Source organism: Bemisia tabaci, chromosome 8 (genome assembly GCF_918797505.1).
Source record: "Bemisia tabaci chromosome 8, PGI_BMITA_v3".
Classification (NCBI taxonomy): Eukaryota; Metazoa; Arthropoda; class Insecta; order Hemiptera; family Aleyrodidae; genus Bemisia; species Bemisia tabaci.
Window position 1 is genome coordinate 46,536,465 of NC_092800.1, and position 20,806 is coordinate 46,557,270.

Sequence of the window (20,806 nt, forward strand, 5' to 3'; positions counted from 1 at the left end):
TAAATTGTAGCCACAATCTTCAACAAAATTACTTGACATATGGGGCCAAGTAATATTTTCATGCGTTTCACTCTTGTTGACAAAAATTATAAAAACTTGATACATGGAGGGGGGAAGGAAGGTTTATGGGGGTTCCCCATAATGTATTAAAATGGTTTAAACAAAAATATGTCATAGAGTACTAAACAATCTTAATCCTTAAAGTTTCCACCATTCCATTTAGATCACTCTGTAGAATGGTGTTTTTATGGGAAAATCAGAAAACATGAATATTTTACGACAGTTAGGTTTTTAATAAACATCGAAGGACTAAATAAAAATTGTTACAGGGAAACAATGTAAAATACATTCATGCAAGTACATAATTTAAATATGTGTATAAAAGAAATAACAATAAGAGTGGACCTTACGTGTACTGATACGGTCATTGTGACCTCCCTTCAGAAAAGTTTCAACATTTACAGATAAAAAAATCACTAAATTTCATTTCTCAGTTCAAAATTATTATTGATTGACTCCTTCCGTAAAAATAGTCTAAAAAGTCTTAGAAAAATTACAAAACGCAGATACAAACAAAAATATAGGTGTACATTCAAGGATTAGGAAAGGACGACTTAACTTAAATGTTAAGTTTTTATTTTACAATTCTTTTCTTTTTCTCTTTTAAGATCATCTGAAAGTTGCAATTTCAAAATCGCGTAGATTCCTCTCTTCATACAAAGCAGCTTCCACATTTTAGAGAGGAAAACCAGTCTTACCCTGAGATTGACGCAATAGGTTGCAACAGTTCAATAACTTCTTTGGCCGCGGTCCACTTTTTTACCAAAGGAAGAAAATGCAGACCACATATGAAAATTGAAGAACTTCCTTTTTCAGTTTGATTATTTGAAATAATTTAATATTAAAGACAAAGAAAAATTTCCGAAAATCCCTCTATAAAGCTATACGTTTTTGTTTGTTACGTATTTTTTCCTATTTTCAGAGTAATTTCTGACAGGCAAATGCAGACCACCTGAGACTGATCCATGGAGCACCTGGTGGTTGAATGCCTCGTGGATCAATTCGTTGCTTCATTGGTGATACTCATTTGAGAACAGGTTTGAAATAACTAATTACTTTGAAACTTCCAAATGAAAAAAAATAAGAGCTTAAATTATCTTTGGCTAACTCCTAAGACAGAAAGAGAATGATTATTGCATCATACATTTAGACACCTGATTTTCAAAATTAAATGACGCAAAGGGGCTTAACCTTTGACCAATCATCTCTTGAATACCTTAAGTATACAAAACAGCTACACTTTACAAATAGATTTTATCAAGAGAGGAAAAAATGACTTTATCCTACGTTTTCTCTCTTCCCTAAATCTAATAGAAAATCAATAAGAGTAAATTTTATTAGCAAATACATTCTTCAAAAATCGATAGATAGCCACAAGGATTCAAAAATAATTGAAAATAAATTACATTGAAAAGACAAATGAAGTGATGGATATCTGTTCTACAACAGACTCATGCAGTTAAATTATGAAAAAAAAGTAAAATTAAAATCGTTGTTACTAAGATTCTCAAAACTCTTTGAGGACCGGGACTTAGTCGTAAAGAATCAAAGAAATGAAAATAATGGCCATCATTTGATTTTACTTTGGTGAGAAAAGTCTGAGGGGAAAAAACGCAGCTACAATTTACTTACTGCCATGATGCCCAATTTTGAACAGTCAGGTTTAAAAATAGTGAAGTAAGTAGTGCTGTTTTATGTGCCAGTTCATCTTTTCTGCGAGAGAACGGTCCAAAAATAAAAAAATTGGACTAAACTTTGTTCTTAGACTTTGGGCATAATTTAGCAGACCAAATCTACCCACAAGGGTAGTTTTGAAAGAACATGTTAGTACCAAGGCACTACAAAAGACATGCGTTGGTTTTTGAAAATCCTTTGTAAGAACATCATATATGGATACATTCCCCCTGAGAAACTATACATTTGAAAAAGTTCATATCACTTCCTCTCCCGCATGAAGAAACAAATCTCAATTGCGCAGTTTCAGTAATTCTGCAAACATTATTTTTTCATCGGAGGACCGACAAAAAAATTCTTCTGAAAATTTTAGAATTCGTCAGACAAGTGGAAGGAAAAGTCACTAAAAATTTTAGACAGTTCATACGACAGTTTTCCTGTGAAAAAATGAAACGTTTGTAGGAAATATTAGAACTGCACAATCAAGATACATTTCTCTGTATGAGAGACAATGATGACTTAGATCCTTCTTCTTTCACTCAAAATTGAGCTTAACTATTTTCGGTCCCTCCAAATCAGGAATGTTATAAGCCTTGTCTTTAGTAAAATAGGAATAGTGGGAAATATGGAAAAGTATTCAAAATTTTCCACTAATGACAGAAAACCAAAAAGTGCTGATATCACAGTGCGTTCTTGTTGAGTATTTCTTCACACAAATTGTTTCTTTGAAACATAAAAGGCTTTAGTAATAAAGCAAAATTCAATACTACTGCAGAAAAGAAATTATAACAAGCACCTGATTCTATGCATGGAGTTTTGGAATGTTCATAACTTAAGTTTGAAAGATTGCACTATTCATCATCCTCCAGACAAAAGAACATGAGTACATTTCAATGTTGCTAAGTTTCCAATCACAAAGTATATTTTCACTGGAAAACTATGAAGCATTTCTGACTGCAAAATTCTCTTACTTTTCTTCTGAAATGAACTGCTTTTGTTCATTTTACAACCTTGAAATGGAGTTACCTTCCTCCGTCTGGGAGATGGCGTAGTACAGATGAGGGGGGTTTTCAATTTCTCAGGAGCAAGTAAAACTTAAAGTTTTGAATGAATTTCAAAGACAGATTATTGTAAGATTGATTTTGAAGAGGCACTGTTTTGGCAGATGATACAAAAATTTTAGTACATACTTCTACAACTTTTTGACACTTAACTACGACTAAAACAAACAAAAAATCATGATAACCCTAGCACCGAATCACAGAGAAAACATCAATTTGTTACAAGTAGTTGACCATCTGAACTTGCACAGGCAAGTCGAAAGATCAGAAAATATTTTCAAATTTTGTACTCTTATAAAGTGGCCTTATATGTCTAAAATAAGGCGGAGTAAAGTACTCAAATTTTGAATGAATCTCACTGTACGGTTGAGAGTCGCAGATTATACATTCTTTAAACATTATGGATTAATTAAAAATCTTCCTGTGTAAAATTAAAGCGATTATCTGGGCAAGATATGTGATGTGCATGGGAAAAGAGACCTTAAAACCATAAAATTTAAAATTGGGGTTTTAGTACCACTGCTGAAAAGAGTGCTGTATGAGTATCTTATTGTAGAGGGCTTAAAAATTTCAAAACTAAGCAATTTAATAACAAGGATTGTAGAAAGGTCCAAGATCTTGGCTACAAGCTATGATTCAGCAAATTATTTTTGAAGTCAATGCCCAAGATTTCCTGCGAATTTTTACCCAACTCCCTACTTTTTCTTGGAACTTTCACCCAACTCACTACTTTTTCTTAGAATTTTGGCCCAAAATTCCTACAAACAATGTTAATAATTTTTAAGTACTTCCTTGAATCAGCGGTCATGCTCTGTGTTTGCAGTATTAAGCATTTTCACACTTGTGAAAATAATCAGACGACTTGATACATTATAAATAGAAGAAGAGAATGACTCATGACCTCTTACTGGAATGCACAAGAGAAGAACGCTAATTACGAACAAAGATAAAAGCAGAGTTGAGGTTTGTGTTCAACAATCATTTGTTCGGACATACATGACACATTCGTCATTAATTTCATAAGAGTGACTGAATTACCAAAGTTCCTTTAATTCCTTTGAGAAAACTAAGATTCTTATAAATTTATTTCGGGGTATAATGGGGTATTTCTGATATTGTTAGATGAACCTTTTGTCAAAATCAATTTTCTTGCAAAAAAGACAGTCTATCCTACCTTACGATAGTTCAAACCCTGTGTTACTAGTGATGGCATAACGGAGCTTTTCTCGCAAAGTGCTTTTTCGCTGATAGATTGGCAACTTCAAGAGATTGAAACAAGTTGCAGAGGTGGGAAGCCTATGTTGAAGATCTTTTTTCCTGATGGTGAAAAAACCTCGGATGATACTGCCAATCGTGTCACCTGTAACAGAAATAATTTTTTAGATTATAAATTGTGATAAAAATTTGTGATTGTTCACAAAAAAAGGAACCTTGGTGTCAAGGAACTTAAAATCCAGCTATTGGTGCCACTATTTAGAGAAGTTTATGTACATTTTATTAAATTAAAATTCCAAAAACTTCCAATTAAACTAGGACAACAGTAGAAGTTGCAGCTAAAAACCATGGTTTACAGAGGGACCTGTTTAAAATTCTAATTTTGCATTTTCAGAGCTTAATATCGGATGATTTAAATACTACATAATGCCTAAATTTGCGAACTAAAATTGCAACTTTCACTAAATGACTAGCAACTTATTCTTTGGTATACTCCGGAGTTTTTCTTTTAAAAGCTCGAGTTCCAATTTTTAACCTACCTTAAGAAAATATGTTCATGTAACTTGCTCCTGTGCACAGAGGTATCTTCTTCTGTGTACGTTCAAAACATTTATTTCTAGGAGCAAGCCTCTTTGAAAGAAACTGTCACTTCCAACAAAAGAAATTACTTACTTTTACATCAAAATAATTTGTCTTTTTTTTATCATTTATTTACTTGGGCATGAATGACCTAGGTACGGATGAAATTCCATAATTGCCCTCACAAACTAAAGGACGCTGCGACCTTGTTTCAATTTCTTTCTTTTTTTTTTGGAAGAAATTATCCTTCTAAGAATTCTATGAAAAAACCTGATTCCTGCTTCTCATTTAAAACATACTTTCCAGGTGATATGGTACAGTCATTCTGAAAAACCGATAAAGATTCTCTACTTTTGATTAAACAGAGCGTTAAAGAAAAATATGATGAGTTCTAGAATGGATTAACCGAGTTCTTGTTTAAAACATTGATTGCCATGTTGGCTAGTACTGACCAGCAATTACGATCAGCATGTTTTGAAGTTCTCGATTTTTGTGATCTGCAGGCTGTCCCAGTAAGTACATCATTGTAGCCGTAGTCAGAAGACTGTCTATGTGCATATTTTTCATACAAGGTTCTGCAATTCATGCGTAAATCCAGGGCAGTTAACAGATGGACGTATTTCTATCAAACGAAACTAAGCGCCTTAGGGGGAGGAAGGGAGGGGGGGCTTGGATTGGCGGGTGTTGCGGAACGCGATGCTCGTTCCGTCCTATTATCGCAATAATTTTCCATGGCGCTTAGTTCCGTTTGACAGAACGCGCAATCCAGGATTCTAAAATCCTCAAAAGGAACTCAATTTGGTGCTAAGTTCCGTTTAACAGAAATACGTCCATATTAACATAGAGAAAAGGGACATTGATTTATGAGGGAGTCTCAACATGAAACAATGTTTTGTGGAATGACTCATTCTACAAAATTTAGTTGACGTAAAAAATACCTGTGTCTTCGTCATCTCGAACTTCCATGCAGCGGATCGAGAAAGGTGGCTCAAGGTGTGCAAAACCAAGGAGTGGAGGCTTTGAACAGGAAGTGACAAACTTCAGGAAGAGCTTACGTTCTTCTTCATTAAAGTCCTTGTTCAAGATATCCCATAACCACTGAATAACTCGATGTGAGTCGTGGAAGCCGCCTGAGTACTGCGTATGGCGTCTTAGATCGTTAAGATCTAGAGGCACATTATCCCCAGAGATCAACCTCTGAACCTGAAAATGTTTAAGTTGATCGATAAAAAATTCTTTGGCTTCGGAGATGAGACACAAAAGTGAAAAAGATCATATCCTATGAGTAAACAATTATTGACAGGTATAAATTGAAAGAAACATTGTGAAAATTCATTGAATGCTTGTTAATTGGGCTGTAGATGAATGCTGGGAACAAGCCATAAAAATTGAAAACTGCATTTAGGCAGTTCTAGATGACCTTAAATTGGTATATTTTGGGACAAAATCAATTCAAAATGAAAAAAAGAGGGTCATCTTGCATATGACATCATTGAATTTGTTGCAGTGATAGTTTTCTATTCGGAATGGGGTCAGAGTTTCAGGGTTTCCATAGCTTTTTCATTTTCTGATTCCTTTTCGCTTTCCTCTGACTCTAAAATTTTTTAATTTCCTGACTTTCCCTGACCCTCAGATAAAATTCCACGTAGATTTTTTTTCTTTTTATTTATATGACTTACGTTAAACGCTGCTGGCAAAAGTCCCTGATTTTCCTTATGAACTCCCTGTTTTCCTTGACTTTCAAGGTTTTCCAGACGGCCAGGAGCCCTGAATTTTAGTAACTTTTAAAGTTGCTTTCTTAGTTATAATTTGAAAGATAAAATAGGTCTCTCTATTTATTTGGAGCTTGTTAAAAATGAATTTTAAAGAAAGTTTGATATGAGTAAACAACACCATTGCAATTGCTTAGTAGCAAGACATCAAGTATAAAATTGATGTGGCAACTCACTTCGGGTGTTGAGAAAATTGACAGCCATTCTGGATTGATAATGCTGCGGAATCCTCGAATAAACGCAGCCGTTTGCTCTCGGATCTGTGTGTGCATACGAAAGTGAGCCATGAGGTGGATGTAGTTGATCTTGTTCTGATTGGTCACCGCGACAGCCCTACCACCAGGCACCAGCTCGTGAGTCATGACCTTCCCTAGACAGTCTTCATCGGCAATGAACGTAAGGTCTAATTCTGAAACGTCTCCTTTGTAGTGTTTGATGTAGGTCAAACTGCGGTAGAGCTCCTTGTCGAGTGATGGCAGCTCGTCCATGAAAGAGTACAATGCCTGTTGCGTCTGACCAAGAACTTGACTCAGGAAGAAAGAGGCGAACGGGACATCTACAACAATACCCTGCGAAAAAGAGAAGGTGGAAAAATCAGGTCAGAATTTTCCCCGTCGGAGATTTTTTTCCAACTGATGAGAAGTACCCACAGGCTGAAAAATTAGATTCTTTCCAACACACTGCGACTTTGGAAGAAGGACTTGGGTGTCTTTTTTTTTTTTCAAAGAAATTAAATATATTTTAATACTTGAAAGAATTCCGGACAAAAAGTTAGGAATATGAAAAAATTTGGAATTTTTCCGAAATGAAGAACTGAGGAGAAATCCGACTTTTCTGATTTTATTGCGACTCTCAAAAAAGTTTGGAGGATTAATGTAATGTTCCAAAAAACAACTGTGCTTTCCTAAATTTTAAGAAGATTCTAGATTCTGAGATTCCTGATTTTCTGCATCCTTTCTTGTAAACTATGCCCATTAACATGCATAAAACACAACAAAAACCATCAAGATTGCGATATTCTGTTCCAATCTCATTCATCCTCACCGGGTAACTACCATGGCTTTTAGTTTGGCCATTTTTAATTTTAGAGGGTTTTGTTTTTCTTTGTAAGTGTGAAATTTTAGCTTCATAAATGGAGATCACTTGGGGTTTCTTTGAGATCTTAATTGATATCTTTCTTTTAATCTTCATGAATTTTTTAACCTCATCATCAAGGAAGCAGAAAATAGGACAATATAATTCACAGGTGGTAACACGTTTACAGTGATTGTGCATAAAAAACAGAGAAAACAAAAATAAACCTCATAGACTGCTTTGGCAAGCATTCGCCCAACAAATTCAAATAACTGCAAATGATTGTCTTGTAGTGAGGATGTGGGCGATGGATAAAGTCGCTCTTCAGCTGTTGCTCGGAATAGATTAAGTGATGGGTCAAACACTCGCTTTATTGTTTCTTCCAAGAATTCTAAAACATAAAAGAATCATATTTATCTTAAATGCTCATAACAAGAGTACAGCAAACTATTGCTGATGATCAGAACACTGAAGTGCATTAGAGTACATTACTTAACTATGACTAAAAATCAATATCTCCATTATTGGCAGATTGAAGTTTAATGGATTGGATACCTACTTACGATGATTTTATATGTTTTTGTTCGGGAAAGATGAATTCAATTGATGTTTCTTTGTCTTCAGCATTTTTTATGATGTCTCTGATACTTTTATATTCGTTTTAAACTCCTATCGCTACATCTTCATATTCACTTATCATTAATTTTTTGTTCTGGTTCACCCATACTTAAGACAAAATTAAATCTGAGAATATACATAGTATATGAAAAGTACTGCACCAATTACCATCGAACTTACATTTGGTTTTTTCCTTTTTTTTCACAAAAAAAAAAGAAAACAGCACATGAAGGGGATCCAAGAGAAAGGAAAATTAAAGCAGAGGGCATTAAAGAAAGCTTGTTTTTTTAAAAAAAGTCTCCCTGATTGATTTTCGCCTCCTAAACAGATGCTTCTTCATTTTCAATCATTTGAAATATCTCCTAAAAATGCTTCCAATTTTTTGTGATCATCTCTAGAGGGGACTATTTTTCAAATTTTTGATGATGACAAACCTTTGAAGACTCCATCACGATCAACCCCGGCTTCACTTAAACTCTGTTCATTGATGAATCGAACCCGTATCACACCTTTCAATGACTGAGGAGGAAGAAGTGCCAATTGTCGGTACCCATCCTCTACCATTCGATTTCTGGAATAAAAAAACATTTTTTGTAAAATAAGAAAAATAAAGCCAAGCAGCAATTTTCCATAATAAATTTTCCATCATAAAATAATGATTAGTCACTAATCAAACATTCTCCGTTAACTCTGTTACATTCTCATACATTTCAACAACAGTGCTGTCTCAGGATTTCTGCTCATACTCTATATTTCCAACAGAGAGAATTACTTAATATTTTTGTGAAACATTTTTTGAGAGTGTATTTTTGGCAGAGCAACGAAAATTTGAGGGAATACTAGACAATAAATAAGACTTGTTGCCTTTGGAAATATATGACACGGCAAGAAACCTGTAAAACTCCGATCTGAGATGCACATTTTCTTAGTTTTGCGATAGATAATTGATCATATTAGGATTTGATGTCTTATTTCTGATTACTTGACTCGCTGAACTTTGGAGGATTTTCCCTCTTTTAGAGGGGACAATTTTTTTCCTTGGGGAAAGCTTTGAGCTTCCACATAAAAAAACTTTATGAATAATTATAAGAGGGATTTAACTGTTACCGACAAGATAAAATAAAACATTTAAAAAAGGACAATACGTACCGATGAACTGTTATCAAAGTTGAAACATAGGCTGAATCAGAAATACCTAGATGACTCTTCTCATTCGCAACATATTTACGAAACAATTGGACCCTTTCAGAGTGAGGTAAAATGTGTGGAAGGTATTTGAGTAAAATCTGTGGAGGGGAAAAAGAGGTTTAAAGTTAAAATTCCTTTTCAATTTCTGACACTTTGACAATAGTTCCTACACTCATAAAACAGATTTATTGGTGTCATTGAAGGCATAGTATATGTATTTATTTTTACGAATAATTTGCTTCTTTCTGATTTTCTCTCAGAGCTTTTGGATTTTATTGTTAGCCTGAAACTATGCTGGTTACAAACTATTGATTATTCAGCTACCCATTCACGACTATTGATCGAAAAATGGCTGAGATTAGCGTTAGTTTATCGTTCTTTTCTAATGATCGGAACATTAGTGTGAATTGGTAACATGACTGCAACTATTCTTAAAAAATTAAAGTTGTTAATAGCAAAAAAAGTGAGCCCACGACTCATACTCATCTCTTGTAAATCATACATAGCATAAATCTATCTCCAATGCATATTACTGCGGCACTTTAAGGAACAGGAATGTTTTAATGAACTTGGACTTACTTGTGATGTTTTTTTGTTTTTGTCTAAATCATTCATGAAAGCGCTAACTTTCAGATCACGAATCAACCAATGCGAGGGCGGTGTGAAATTGCGGCGACAGTCCCGGCGGTATAATATCATCAATAAGCTGTGTGAAGAGTGGAACAGCCCGTCAGATAAGCTTAAATTTTTTGTGTCTGCAAAAAACCAAAACATTACATTACTGAGGCAGGAGGCTACTTAACCAATTTCATTTTTAACTGATACAAGAGAAATGAGGTAAGTCTGAGTTTCTAAAAACTCAACTCCTGAGATCATAAAGATCCCTGCTTCATAAAAAAATAAAGCTGAAGACACCAGTAAGGTTGTCACTTTATGTAGGGAATCCATGAGTCAAAATGCTTATTTTTACCCTACAATCATTGGAGCCCTGTTGATGTATTTTATGATATATCTCTGCAAAAAATTTTTTGCCTGAACGAAGAGGCACTTTTTCTTATGAAGCAAAAGTGTTCCTCCATAGAGGCCTTAATTCTAAGAGCTTAAATTGAGCTGAGGCGTTGATTTTAGACAAAACAGATAGCATCATTGAATCATTCACAAAATTCATCCGAGGAATACATACGCAAATTGAAAATCCTCCTCTGCAGGCGAAACCTCTATCTCATTCCGTCCAGAGACTCACCTATTTGTCCTTTCAAAGAATGCGTGAAGGATTTTTCAACGATTTACCGAGATCATTTAATTTTATTAAATTTTCTAATCTACCTTGAAATTGCAGGAATGTGTATCTCATTTGCAGAGCTTCAAAATCTCTGCTACCATTACTTTTTATCAAGGAAGAACAAACCAGTGCTATTGCTTTAAATTTTCACTGAATATTTCTCACATTAAGGAACACTCAAGGAAGTTTACAAAAAATGACGATCAGTATTTTTCTTCTTGAAAATTAAAGTATGATGGAAAGTCTTCGACGTCGCAAACCAAGATACCCACTCCTGCAGGTTCAAGGGGTATAATTTGGGTCAAGACTCCTGGCATGAAATGAAAATTAACTAAGATCTGTTTGATTCATTAGGATGAGTCTAAAATTTATTGATACAAAAGGCAAAGACTTAAAGAACAGGCAATTGATCATTTTCACTCAAGTGACATGTTTAGATGGATAGGTAAAATTGACTCACCGAAGAAATTGTTTGAAATCGCTTTGAAGAGAAACAAGTTAAGGAAACTGGAGAGGAATGTTAAATCGACTAGAGTAAAAGGTTGCTGATGCTCATACATTTCGACATCATCTAATATGCTGGAAAAAATATTGAATTTAATTGATGAGTACAGATGATCTAAATAGGTATTCAAGTGAAAAATAGTCAAGTAAAAATTGAAAGTATTACACACAGAATTGAATAAACTAATGTATTGAAATCTTTTTTAGAACCCTACATTTGCTATTTCATTGGATGTCATAGTGAATGTAAACATTTTTTCCTAGCAAACGTAGAATCGAACAACTGAAATTGGATATTAACCTTATTAAGTAGGTAAACAAATTTTAATTCATGGAAAATGTTCAAAGTCTCAAATAGTGTATAAATTTTTCTTCATTTTCCATTTGCTCTTTCAAACAGTTTTAAATATTCCTAAAAACTAAAAGAAAAAAAAAAATAAAATGATGTAAAGATCCAAACTTCCTTAAAAAATGAGAAAAGTAAGGGGAAATATTTCCAAATATTCTTATTCTGAGTTTAAAGTACAGTATACTGCTGCGCGAAATGATCATCTAGAATGTTTAACCAATTTTCTTCTTGATAGGTAAGTTTTAAAATGTCATTAGAAACAGACTTCTTCTTTCACATTTTCCACCAACCAAAAAAAAAATTTGATTTTTCAATGATCATTTTCTACTTTATCTCCACTATAATCACTTTTGTATTTTATTGTAATATTTTTTTGTACTCTTGGTTCAATGGTAGTTTTTTTTATTCTCTATTAGTTTAATGAATGAAACAAAAAATTTAGAAAATAAATGAATATCTTTGAATGAAAAGTATAGTTTGATGATACTTACGTAACATAGTGCGACATGCACTCACAAAATAGGATAAGAAAGCCGAATTCTGGAGCGGTGCATTTTGAATTCATTGCTAATAGCTCAAGAAAATTTTTTAAGCCACAGTTTGGACCCAACGAAACAAGAAACTTCCACATTAAATGAAGAACATTGTCTTGATAGCAGAGACCTGCCAAGTAACCAGAAATAATACAATTTTATTAGAAACTGACAATGATCATTGCCACATAAAACTTCAAAATAAGAAATTTCAGGTAGAAACACATTTGATATTTGCGTATTAGTGGTTCATTAATCTACTTGAATAATATAAATAAGACATGATTGGAAAATGTACCTGATAAAATGTCCAGTTTTAGCTGAGTCAAGGTCGTTATCGTTGTGTAATATAAGGATGATATTTGAGCGACTTTGACAACTTCTGGGTTTCCGAGCTTGTTTTTGTAGTTTTTTCCATTACTGTTTCGCTTGGATTCCAAGGCTCTTCTGTAATGCACAAGGAAATAATACGTTGAAACCAACAGCAAATTAAAGTAAAAGAGGGTATGATTATTGTTCATTTGCACTTGTGCGTAGGGAAATTTTCATGAGATGCTTGAACATACAATGGTATTTATGTAATAGCACGGAATGGTCTTCACAGCTCTGAGAATAAAAGTTGAAGCGATGATTTCAAAAAGGTACCAATTCTAAAAAAATCTGAGGTGACTCGAAGATGGCTTATTAGAATTTTAGCTCTCCTTCGAGACAGCGAAGAGGGATTCTCGCTTCATTTTTGCCCTCTCATCTCTCTCCTACATGCTGTACAACTGTTGACTATGCTAATCCCCTGATTTTCAGGCGCTTATTCCCTGATGAGAAATCAAAGTTTCTTCCCACCTCTCCAGAAGTGTCTTGAGAAGACCTACCAATATGATTCTCCTGAGTTTCCTGAAAGTTTCCATTCCCTAATGAATCCCATTTTCCTGGTAGTAGACACCATTATAAAAACTCAAATTTGAAAAAAATTGGACTCGAATTCTTTTCAAAATAAGCGCTTCAATTGAGGAATCTAAGAAATTAAATCAAAGAACTTTATTCTATACTCATTGAAGTATGGTCTTCAGTGACTATGGAGTGAGATTTCACAAATATTCCCGAGCTAAGGCTGCCCTCTATTCTTACAGATATTGTAATATGTCCTATTGCATTTCACATGCCAGAAATTTTTCTTGATTTAAGGGTTTTCAGAGTTTGTTTTATGCTGCATAATTCTCACCGTCAACTTCTCGACACCGAAAATCCCCTTGGCAAGAACACCCGGTTGAACTGTTACATATTTATGTACTTGATAGAAGAACCGATGTTAGAACATCCATTAACTTATGATTACATGTAGGACATGAATAATAATCTTACATGATAATATTCGAGGAGGGCGGAGGCGGAGGTAACTCAACAGCAACTTCACCAACTTCAAGAGCCTCTCTGAGTGCAACTCCCAAAAGAGCAGAGATTAATGGCTGTGACCAGAGCAGAAATAGTTGAGCCCTGACATGCGGCATTGCTTCCCGCAAGCTTGGATCAATCGGTTGTGAAAACCACCCGAGGATGGGATGCCAGTGAGTCAAATTGGACTGCTTCGACACGACATAGTTTTTGCAGTTTTGAAGAAGATTGTTGATGACCACCTGTAAATTTGTGTTTTGATTAAAATCATTACTGAATCTAACAAGTAAGAGTTTGGTAAGAGCCATGAATTTGTTTTTAAACAAGCAAAGGGCATAAAGAAAGACAAGCCATGGATAAGAAAATTAATTAATTCAAGTTGTTAAAAAAACTAGTGTTGCTTGCTTTGCATTGAGAATTCTAGCAAAATAAATAAACAAGAACATAAATATACACTATATCAGTTGTGGGATCTGTAATTGACTTAATCAGTGTTTTCAATACATCTGAACGGTATTTTCAAACTATATGTTCCGTGAATCCTCTTTCAGGTAAAATTTAATTTGAATACAAAAGGAGTAATGCGGTGTTTCAAGTCAAACCTTGTCTAGCAGACCATTATTGATTGGAGAAAAAATCATTGTTCCTGTTATCATTTGTTATTGATAAAATAAAAAACTGAAAAACTTACTGTGAAAGCTGGATACAGATTGGACCCCGAAAGTGAACTTTTGTACAAATACACAAGATGAATTAAATTTCCTATCAAGCACAGTGCGTAGCTTGCTTCCAAGGAATCAAAAACAGTTTGCATTTCTTGGGGTGAGCTCAAAAACTCCAGACATCGTTCGAGCGTTCTATGACTTTGCAATGTGTTCAGATACTGTGGAGAAAAGAGTAAGTACTGTTAATGCAAATTTTCAATCAAACCTGGACGCTTAAAGAAGCCTTCTCAATATAAAAAAGTAACATTTAACTAAGATAAAAATTCACAAAAGATATTTAACAGAGGTTTCTGAGAATATTTCTGCTTAGAAAAGGATATTGCTGATCCATGGCTTCAGTGACGGATTTTTGAGCATTCTTAAAACCTGTCACCACTAAGGATTGAACCTAAGACCTCAGGGCAAGCAGCCAATTGCCTTAGCTACTACACCAGCAAGGCTGGCTACTGAAATTCGAAAAATACATACAGAGCCTCTGATTTTTTGCAGAGGGTTCTGTATTTAAAAGGGATCCACATTTATACGTTTTCTACAGCCTTGGGTAGCGAAAGCTTAATATAAATTCAGTGTCTCTTACATCTTAAAATTATGAAATAGGATTTGAAAACTTGATTACTTGCCTCTGGAGCAAGATCTCTAATGTGAGAAACTAAAGCAGGTACACTTAAAATTTGTACAAGGAAAATGGAAACTAGATTATCGCTTAGGTTCGAAGAAAATAGTGGTCGAGTTGCGAGGGTCAATAGTGCGGATAAAGAGATATTGGTCAGCACTACTTTTGACCGTGATAATCCTCTCATCAAAAGTGTCTGGAACATAAAACATTAATCAGAATCAGTATACCTCATTTTGTGGTATCTCAAAACTTGAAAGGTGCTAGTTCTTATTACATAGTGAGTACACAGGTGCAGAAACTTTATGACACAACAAAGAGCCTGGTCGCATATCTGTCATGTGACATTAGAAAAATCCCCCAGTGTCTACAGGAAAAGTAGGATAATCCCTGGGGAAATAAGAAAAATTGGGGACATCCTTAAATTTATTATTTTTTTAAAACTTTGCATCCACACTTAATGAGAATTAAAGCTCAAATCTCCTGTTTCCATTCAGAGGATGGTTCATTCACACTGCACACTTTACCAGGGTGTCTACCAAAACAGGCTGGCCAAAAATCAGTACTTTTACAGTGCTTTTTCAGTACATTCCTCAGAAATACAATGCCATCTCAACAGAAAAATTCAGTGCTTCTTCAATGCTTCCAATTGACGAAATTCGAAGAATTTCAAAAATTTGAAACTCTGGCTCAAATTGCGACAATAATGACAAAAAATGAAAAAAATTCCACACCTATTTGTAGAATATCCGCACTTTTTTGGTACTTCTGGGCTACCCTTAAAAAATCAGTACCTTTCTGGACTTTCCGGGAATTTCGGACCTGCAGACACTCTGTTTACACTAGAGGAAATTTGATCACACATATTCAATTTACGGAGTTGAGAATCTAGACTCACCTTTAAAGTGGTATAAAATCCATGAGAAACAAGATGACCCATAATATTAGCGCACAACTGGTTCATGCCTGGTCTTAATTTTTCAAAATTCGGATGTGCCAGGGCCACCCAGGTATTTGTAGAAGTGTAGGCTACTAAGGTGTGTAAGAAGCAAATGATAGTTTTCTTATCGGCGCTGGACTCTGGGTGAAGTTCCTCGAGATATGTACAGCAAATTGAGAGGATCTTCTTGATCTGGTCAATCCATGAAAGTGCATATTCTTTATTCATGGGTACGCCAATGTAGCTGAACTTGACAGACTCAGATTTCAGGCTTACGACCAAGTATCTAGAATAGAGTGACAAATAAAATAATAGATATTGATATGTAAATGAGTTGAACATTGTTGAAAAAAAGTGAAAACACTACATGAGACAGAGTTTGAGAAAACAAATATAAGGTTAATGTTCACATTTTTTTGAGCTTAAGTAAATGAATCACAATCAGAGTCAAAATTATCGATTTTTTTCCTTCTTTGGTCAATAAAAGGTAGAAATACCCTCAAGAACACTGGGTCAAAACTTCAAATTGAGGATTGTATCAATTTTTTGCATAAAGAACGCAAGTTTATGGGAATACTTAAAAAATGCCACTTTTATACAAATGAATTATGCAAGTACGGAAAATATCTGTCTGAAAAATTTAATAGATTGGATTCAAACCTTTCAAAAATGCCACAGACTGTCCAATTTTGTAGAAATAAATCACTGAGAAAATCTCACGAAAATTTTGGTAGATTAAGTTGGTGAATGGTAAAAAATTCTGTGTTTTTTCCACGAGAATTAATTTGGTTGTCCAGATGTCCATCCATACAAGAATAAACGGTTCTTTGCACGTTTGAAACATTACAACAGACTTACACTCTAGTGCAAAAAATCTTCTCAATTGCGTTGGCAAATATTGTTCAATCTGTGTAAATAGAATGTGACAAGGGCCACAAATGGACTAAAACTCAAGCTAGAGAAAATTCTAGATCCATCCTGGCTTTGGCGCAGCTAATCCAGTTATTTTATAACTGGATATCAAGGGAAAACAGTGCGGTGGCTCCACTAAGTATGTAACCTGTAATTTCTAAGGAAAAGAAATTACTATTTCTGGCTCTTTCCATGGACAATATATGTGACATTAGTTCTCCTGTGCAGGTATGCACTTTTATTGCTGAGCCAGAAATTAGTAGTTTCTTGTTGCAAAATGTGATCCAAATGTACAACACCCTAGGCATGTCAAGAATTCCTGTACATCAATAGATCCAAACATTTTAGTTTTTTTTTTCTATGACTCTTCAAAACGGATGGATGTTTATTACAACAGCATGAGCTGCAAATAATCGTTAAATTTCCCATATCTAGTACAATTAGAAGCAGGAAAAAGCCAAAACAGACTTACTTGCACAGTTTTTCAAAACGTTGTTTATCTCTCTCTTTCTTCCAAACTGAAAGAAATCTTGAGAAGACCCTATACAGCGATAAAGATGGCTTCTTCCAAGTATCTTGGATATCAGGAGCATTTTCATCAAATTCATCCCTGATAAATACGAAACAAAACTTCATGATAATGATGCAAGGAGGAATAATACGTAAGTTTGCTTTACAAAAGATAAGATATCGATAGATTTTTTTTATTTCTCAGATCAACAAAGGAATCAACTGGTTGATCGATTGAAGATTCAGCTTGTTGATCCACAAAAGATGGGATGACTCAACTGGTGGACCCATAATAGTCTTTGCCCTCAGTTCAGCATTGGTACCCATTAGAGTTCATTTTTCTACTCCAATAAATGCTAATTTTTGGAATTTTCAATCTTGATTAGTCTATAGAATAGTGTGGATTCAGCACCAGCACATTTCTGCCGTCCTGTTACTTGCAGTTTTCAGGCCACAATCTCATTGTTTTTTTTGTTTTTTTTTTTCCTTCAATCAGTTTATTGACACTTTTAAGTATTTGACTGGTTGACTGACCACCAAATCCTGCAAGATGGTCTCCCAAAGACCAGATAAGTACATTTGCCTCTCTCCAATCAATCTAGCGGGTCATTTCTTGAGAGAAATTTAGTGTCTTTAAAACCTTCATTAAAAGAAAATTGGAAAAAATCCTATTGAGATTGGGTTTGGAGTTCAGTCAAGGCAGTCCTACTTACAGTATGGTTTTTGTGAAACTGTTCCTTGCAGACCATCCTCTGACGTGTGCTTGAATGCGGACGGCAGCTTCCTCCCGCTTCTTTTCAAAAGCTCGCTCAGCTCGAGCTGCTTTTGTTTGCTCTAGAAAAGTCTGTTTTGGGTCCTTCTCAAACATCTCTGCTGCAGTATCCGTCACTTACCACAAAATAATTTCATCAAAATTCTAAAATGCATTTTCTGAAATGACAAAAGCACAGGAAAGTATTGGAATATGTTTCGAGTGAAAAACACCTCAAAACTGCATGATAAGAAATCTTACTCAACCTGGACTGTGCGGTTGAATAGGTACGTCAATGGTGGCGATGAGTCAAAGATATGCATTACAATTCGATATGAGTTAGGATTTGTCAAGAGAAGTAAGTTCAACAAAGTCAAACTAAAAGCTGTGTACCAACATAAAGAAAATAATTGCACACCTTCCCATGATAGATCAGAGGCAGAATTATTAATTTGAACCAGAGGTACCAAATTTAATAATTATAAACTATTCAAGAATTGGAAGTACGTGTGTAATAACTGCGCTGACGCAGATGGCCTAAATAAAGCCAACCGTCACTGTCCAATGCGAGGCTAATATGTTCCTTTATTTCATTCTGCTCCGAAAGACCTTTGCTATCATGTTATTTAAGTAATAGCTAGACTCAGTGCTACTGCAAGGGGCATGGTGTGCTAAGTTTGCTCTTCTAGAGTTTTGTATTCTTGCAAATTTCTTTGTTTCTCACAGAAAAATTGTACTTGGCAGCTTACAATCCATTAACATAATGAGAAGTACTTTCAAATTTTAGTTGCCAACTTATCCCTCATATGTTGAAAATTGTATTGTACTCCCAATTCCAATTGATGACAAAGAACTGGAAGTCTTCTGTCCTACATGTAAATTTTAAGACGGTAAGTATATGAGAGTAGGGAGCAGAAAAAAAAGTTCTAGCAGCAGTTTCGACAATATTCATGGTTTACTTACCTGATAGAGAGATGTGAGGTGGAAAGCACTTCAAATTAAAAACTTTTGAATTAAAAAAATGCACATCCTTAATTAAGTTAACAGAGCGTGTCAAAAAAAAAAGGATCACGTCCACCAAATTACAGCATTAAATTCCTATAACTGAAAAATCCATGGAGGAAAGTGAGAGTAAAGAAGGACTTGAACAAAACAGAAGCGGAATTTCTGCCATGCAGTGGAATAAACACTTATGAAATCTTTAAAAAAATCACAAATTTTTGATAAATAATGATAAACACTGTGCAACATAACCCAAACAAAAATACACACTTGCGTCCTTGAACCCCCGATCAGCTGATTTTCTACGCATTCGATCAACACGCTCGCTGATAGGCCATCTGCTCTCTTTGATACAAACCGCGGTAATTTTGAATTGACGCACATTAAAAATATTCCCGGCAGAGATTTCCTTCGATGTTTCCTCAGCCAACAATACAAAGATAAATTCTAAAATCACTTCCACCACATTTTAATTTATATCACTTACCTTTCACCAATGAAGACAAATATTCATTTTGAAAACACTGACAATCTGAGTTGGAATAGGTACATTTTGCAATAAGGAACCACTATTTCTGGCCCATTTTAGAAACAGCATACATGCCATTGGTTCCCCTATGCAGATATGTGTTTTTACGGGAGAGCCAAGAATAGTGGTTCCTCATTGCAAAATGAAGTCCAGTTGATCAGAGCAGGTTTTCACAAATCTACGTATACAAAAAGTATAAATCAAAGTATTCATTATTATGAAAGTCTCTTTTATCATAAATCTTTTAATGATATTTTGTACAGCAAGAGGAGTGAACACAGTTTGGGATGATGGTTTTTTCAGTTTCCCAAATATGTTTTAAAAAAATTGAGTATTCTGTTAATAATTAGGGTAGGTATAGGGGCTTAATGCACATCTCACAAAGGTACTAAAAATTCACAGCAAGTTACCTTTATTAGAATAGCAGAAATTCAGCAGATCACAAGAACCTTTTCAAATTTGTGTTCAGGTGGATCTTTAGCACTTTAAAGGACGAATTTATTACTTTCGATTGATAGTTGAATATTCCTGGATTTTAGAATACTTGGAATGCATTAGCAGTTGGGATCCAATAACGTATTTACAGTTATGTAAATGCGTGCAATGGAGATGTTGCATGCGTGAAAATTTGCGATTTCACTACCTATTAATTCTTATCTGAAAGTTCACAAGAAATACAATGGTGCCACTGGTTTTCTCCAAAATCAACTCCCAAGCTCAAAAAAAGCTCTCAAGTTGATGTCAAAATGGAGGAGATATCCCACGCTAACCTGAGAGTCCACCTCTACACATCATGACGAATTCTCCATGCAAAATTGGGAGCAAATAGGTACATTGACAGGGCAGCAGGGATGCCACTTTATTTGGGGACTCTTAAATTGAAAACGGCATCCCTAGAGTACCTTTATAGACAGAGTATGGCCATTTCTGTTCCGGTTTTTCATTGGTCTCGAGCGAATAGGCTGACAAGATGCTCTTGGGGCCGTAAATAAACAAACAAGATGGCTGTTATCAGCAAGCAAGATTGAGGTTATGCACATCTTACATCCTCCTGTGATAAAGGTGAAAGGCGATTTAACAATGTTTTCGTGTTTGCGAGTGTGTGTGTGTCCCTTTGAGGAGCCGCGGGTTGCCGCATCTGATCAATGAGTGGGAGAGAGATAGACGATAAAACGGCGGCTTGTCAAAGCCGAGTGTGCTCCTTTGACGTGCCGCATCTGAGCAATGAGTGCGAGAGAGAGAAAGGACAAAACAGCGTATGGACAAATCCAAGTTGAGCCTTAGTCCCCGTTTACGGCCGTTCTTTCCAGGGCTCATGGTCGGAAACACTCCGGTGCTTTTTCGGGGCACCCGGAGTCGGGCTCGCCACTACCACCGCGGACCAAATTACGAGGCCCAGCCTGTATTTTTGCGAGTGTGTGTGTGTCCCTTTGACGAGCCGCGGGTTGCCGCATCTGATCAATGAGTGGGAGAGAGATAGACGATAAAACGGCGGCTTGTCAAAGCCGAGTGTGCTCCTTTGACGT

General features: G+C 35.3%; 1 protein-coding gene across 1 annotated transcript; it reads right to left on the reverse strand.

Annotated features, from left to right (window-relative positions):
• Window positions 1-270: 270 nt before the first annotated feature.
• On the reverse strand, window positions 271-19,017 carry LOC109043029 (ubiquitin-protein ligase E3B). Its single transcript, XM_019060057.2, has 17 exons — window positions 18,713-19,017; window positions 17,712-17,928; window positions 16,961-17,098; window positions 15,535-15,862; window positions 14,644-14,832; window positions 13,990-14,181; window positions 13,269-13,540; window positions 12,208-12,356; window positions 11,868-12,039; window positions 10,984-11,102; window positions 9,821-9,996; window positions 9,203-9,339; window positions 8,488-8,624; window positions 7,663-7,826; window positions 6,538-6,930; window positions 5,528-5,792; window positions 271-4,155 (listed from the first exon to the last, which is right to left on the reverse strand). The coding sequence occupies exons 2-17, from the start codon at window positions 17,864-17,866 to the stop codon at window positions 3,971-3,973; spliced, it is 3,171 nt and encodes a 1,056-aa protein (XP_018915602.2). The 5' UTR covers window positions 17,867-17,928; window positions 18,713-19,017; the 3' UTR covers window positions 271-3,970.
• Window positions 19,018-20,806: the final 1,789 nt, after the last annotated feature.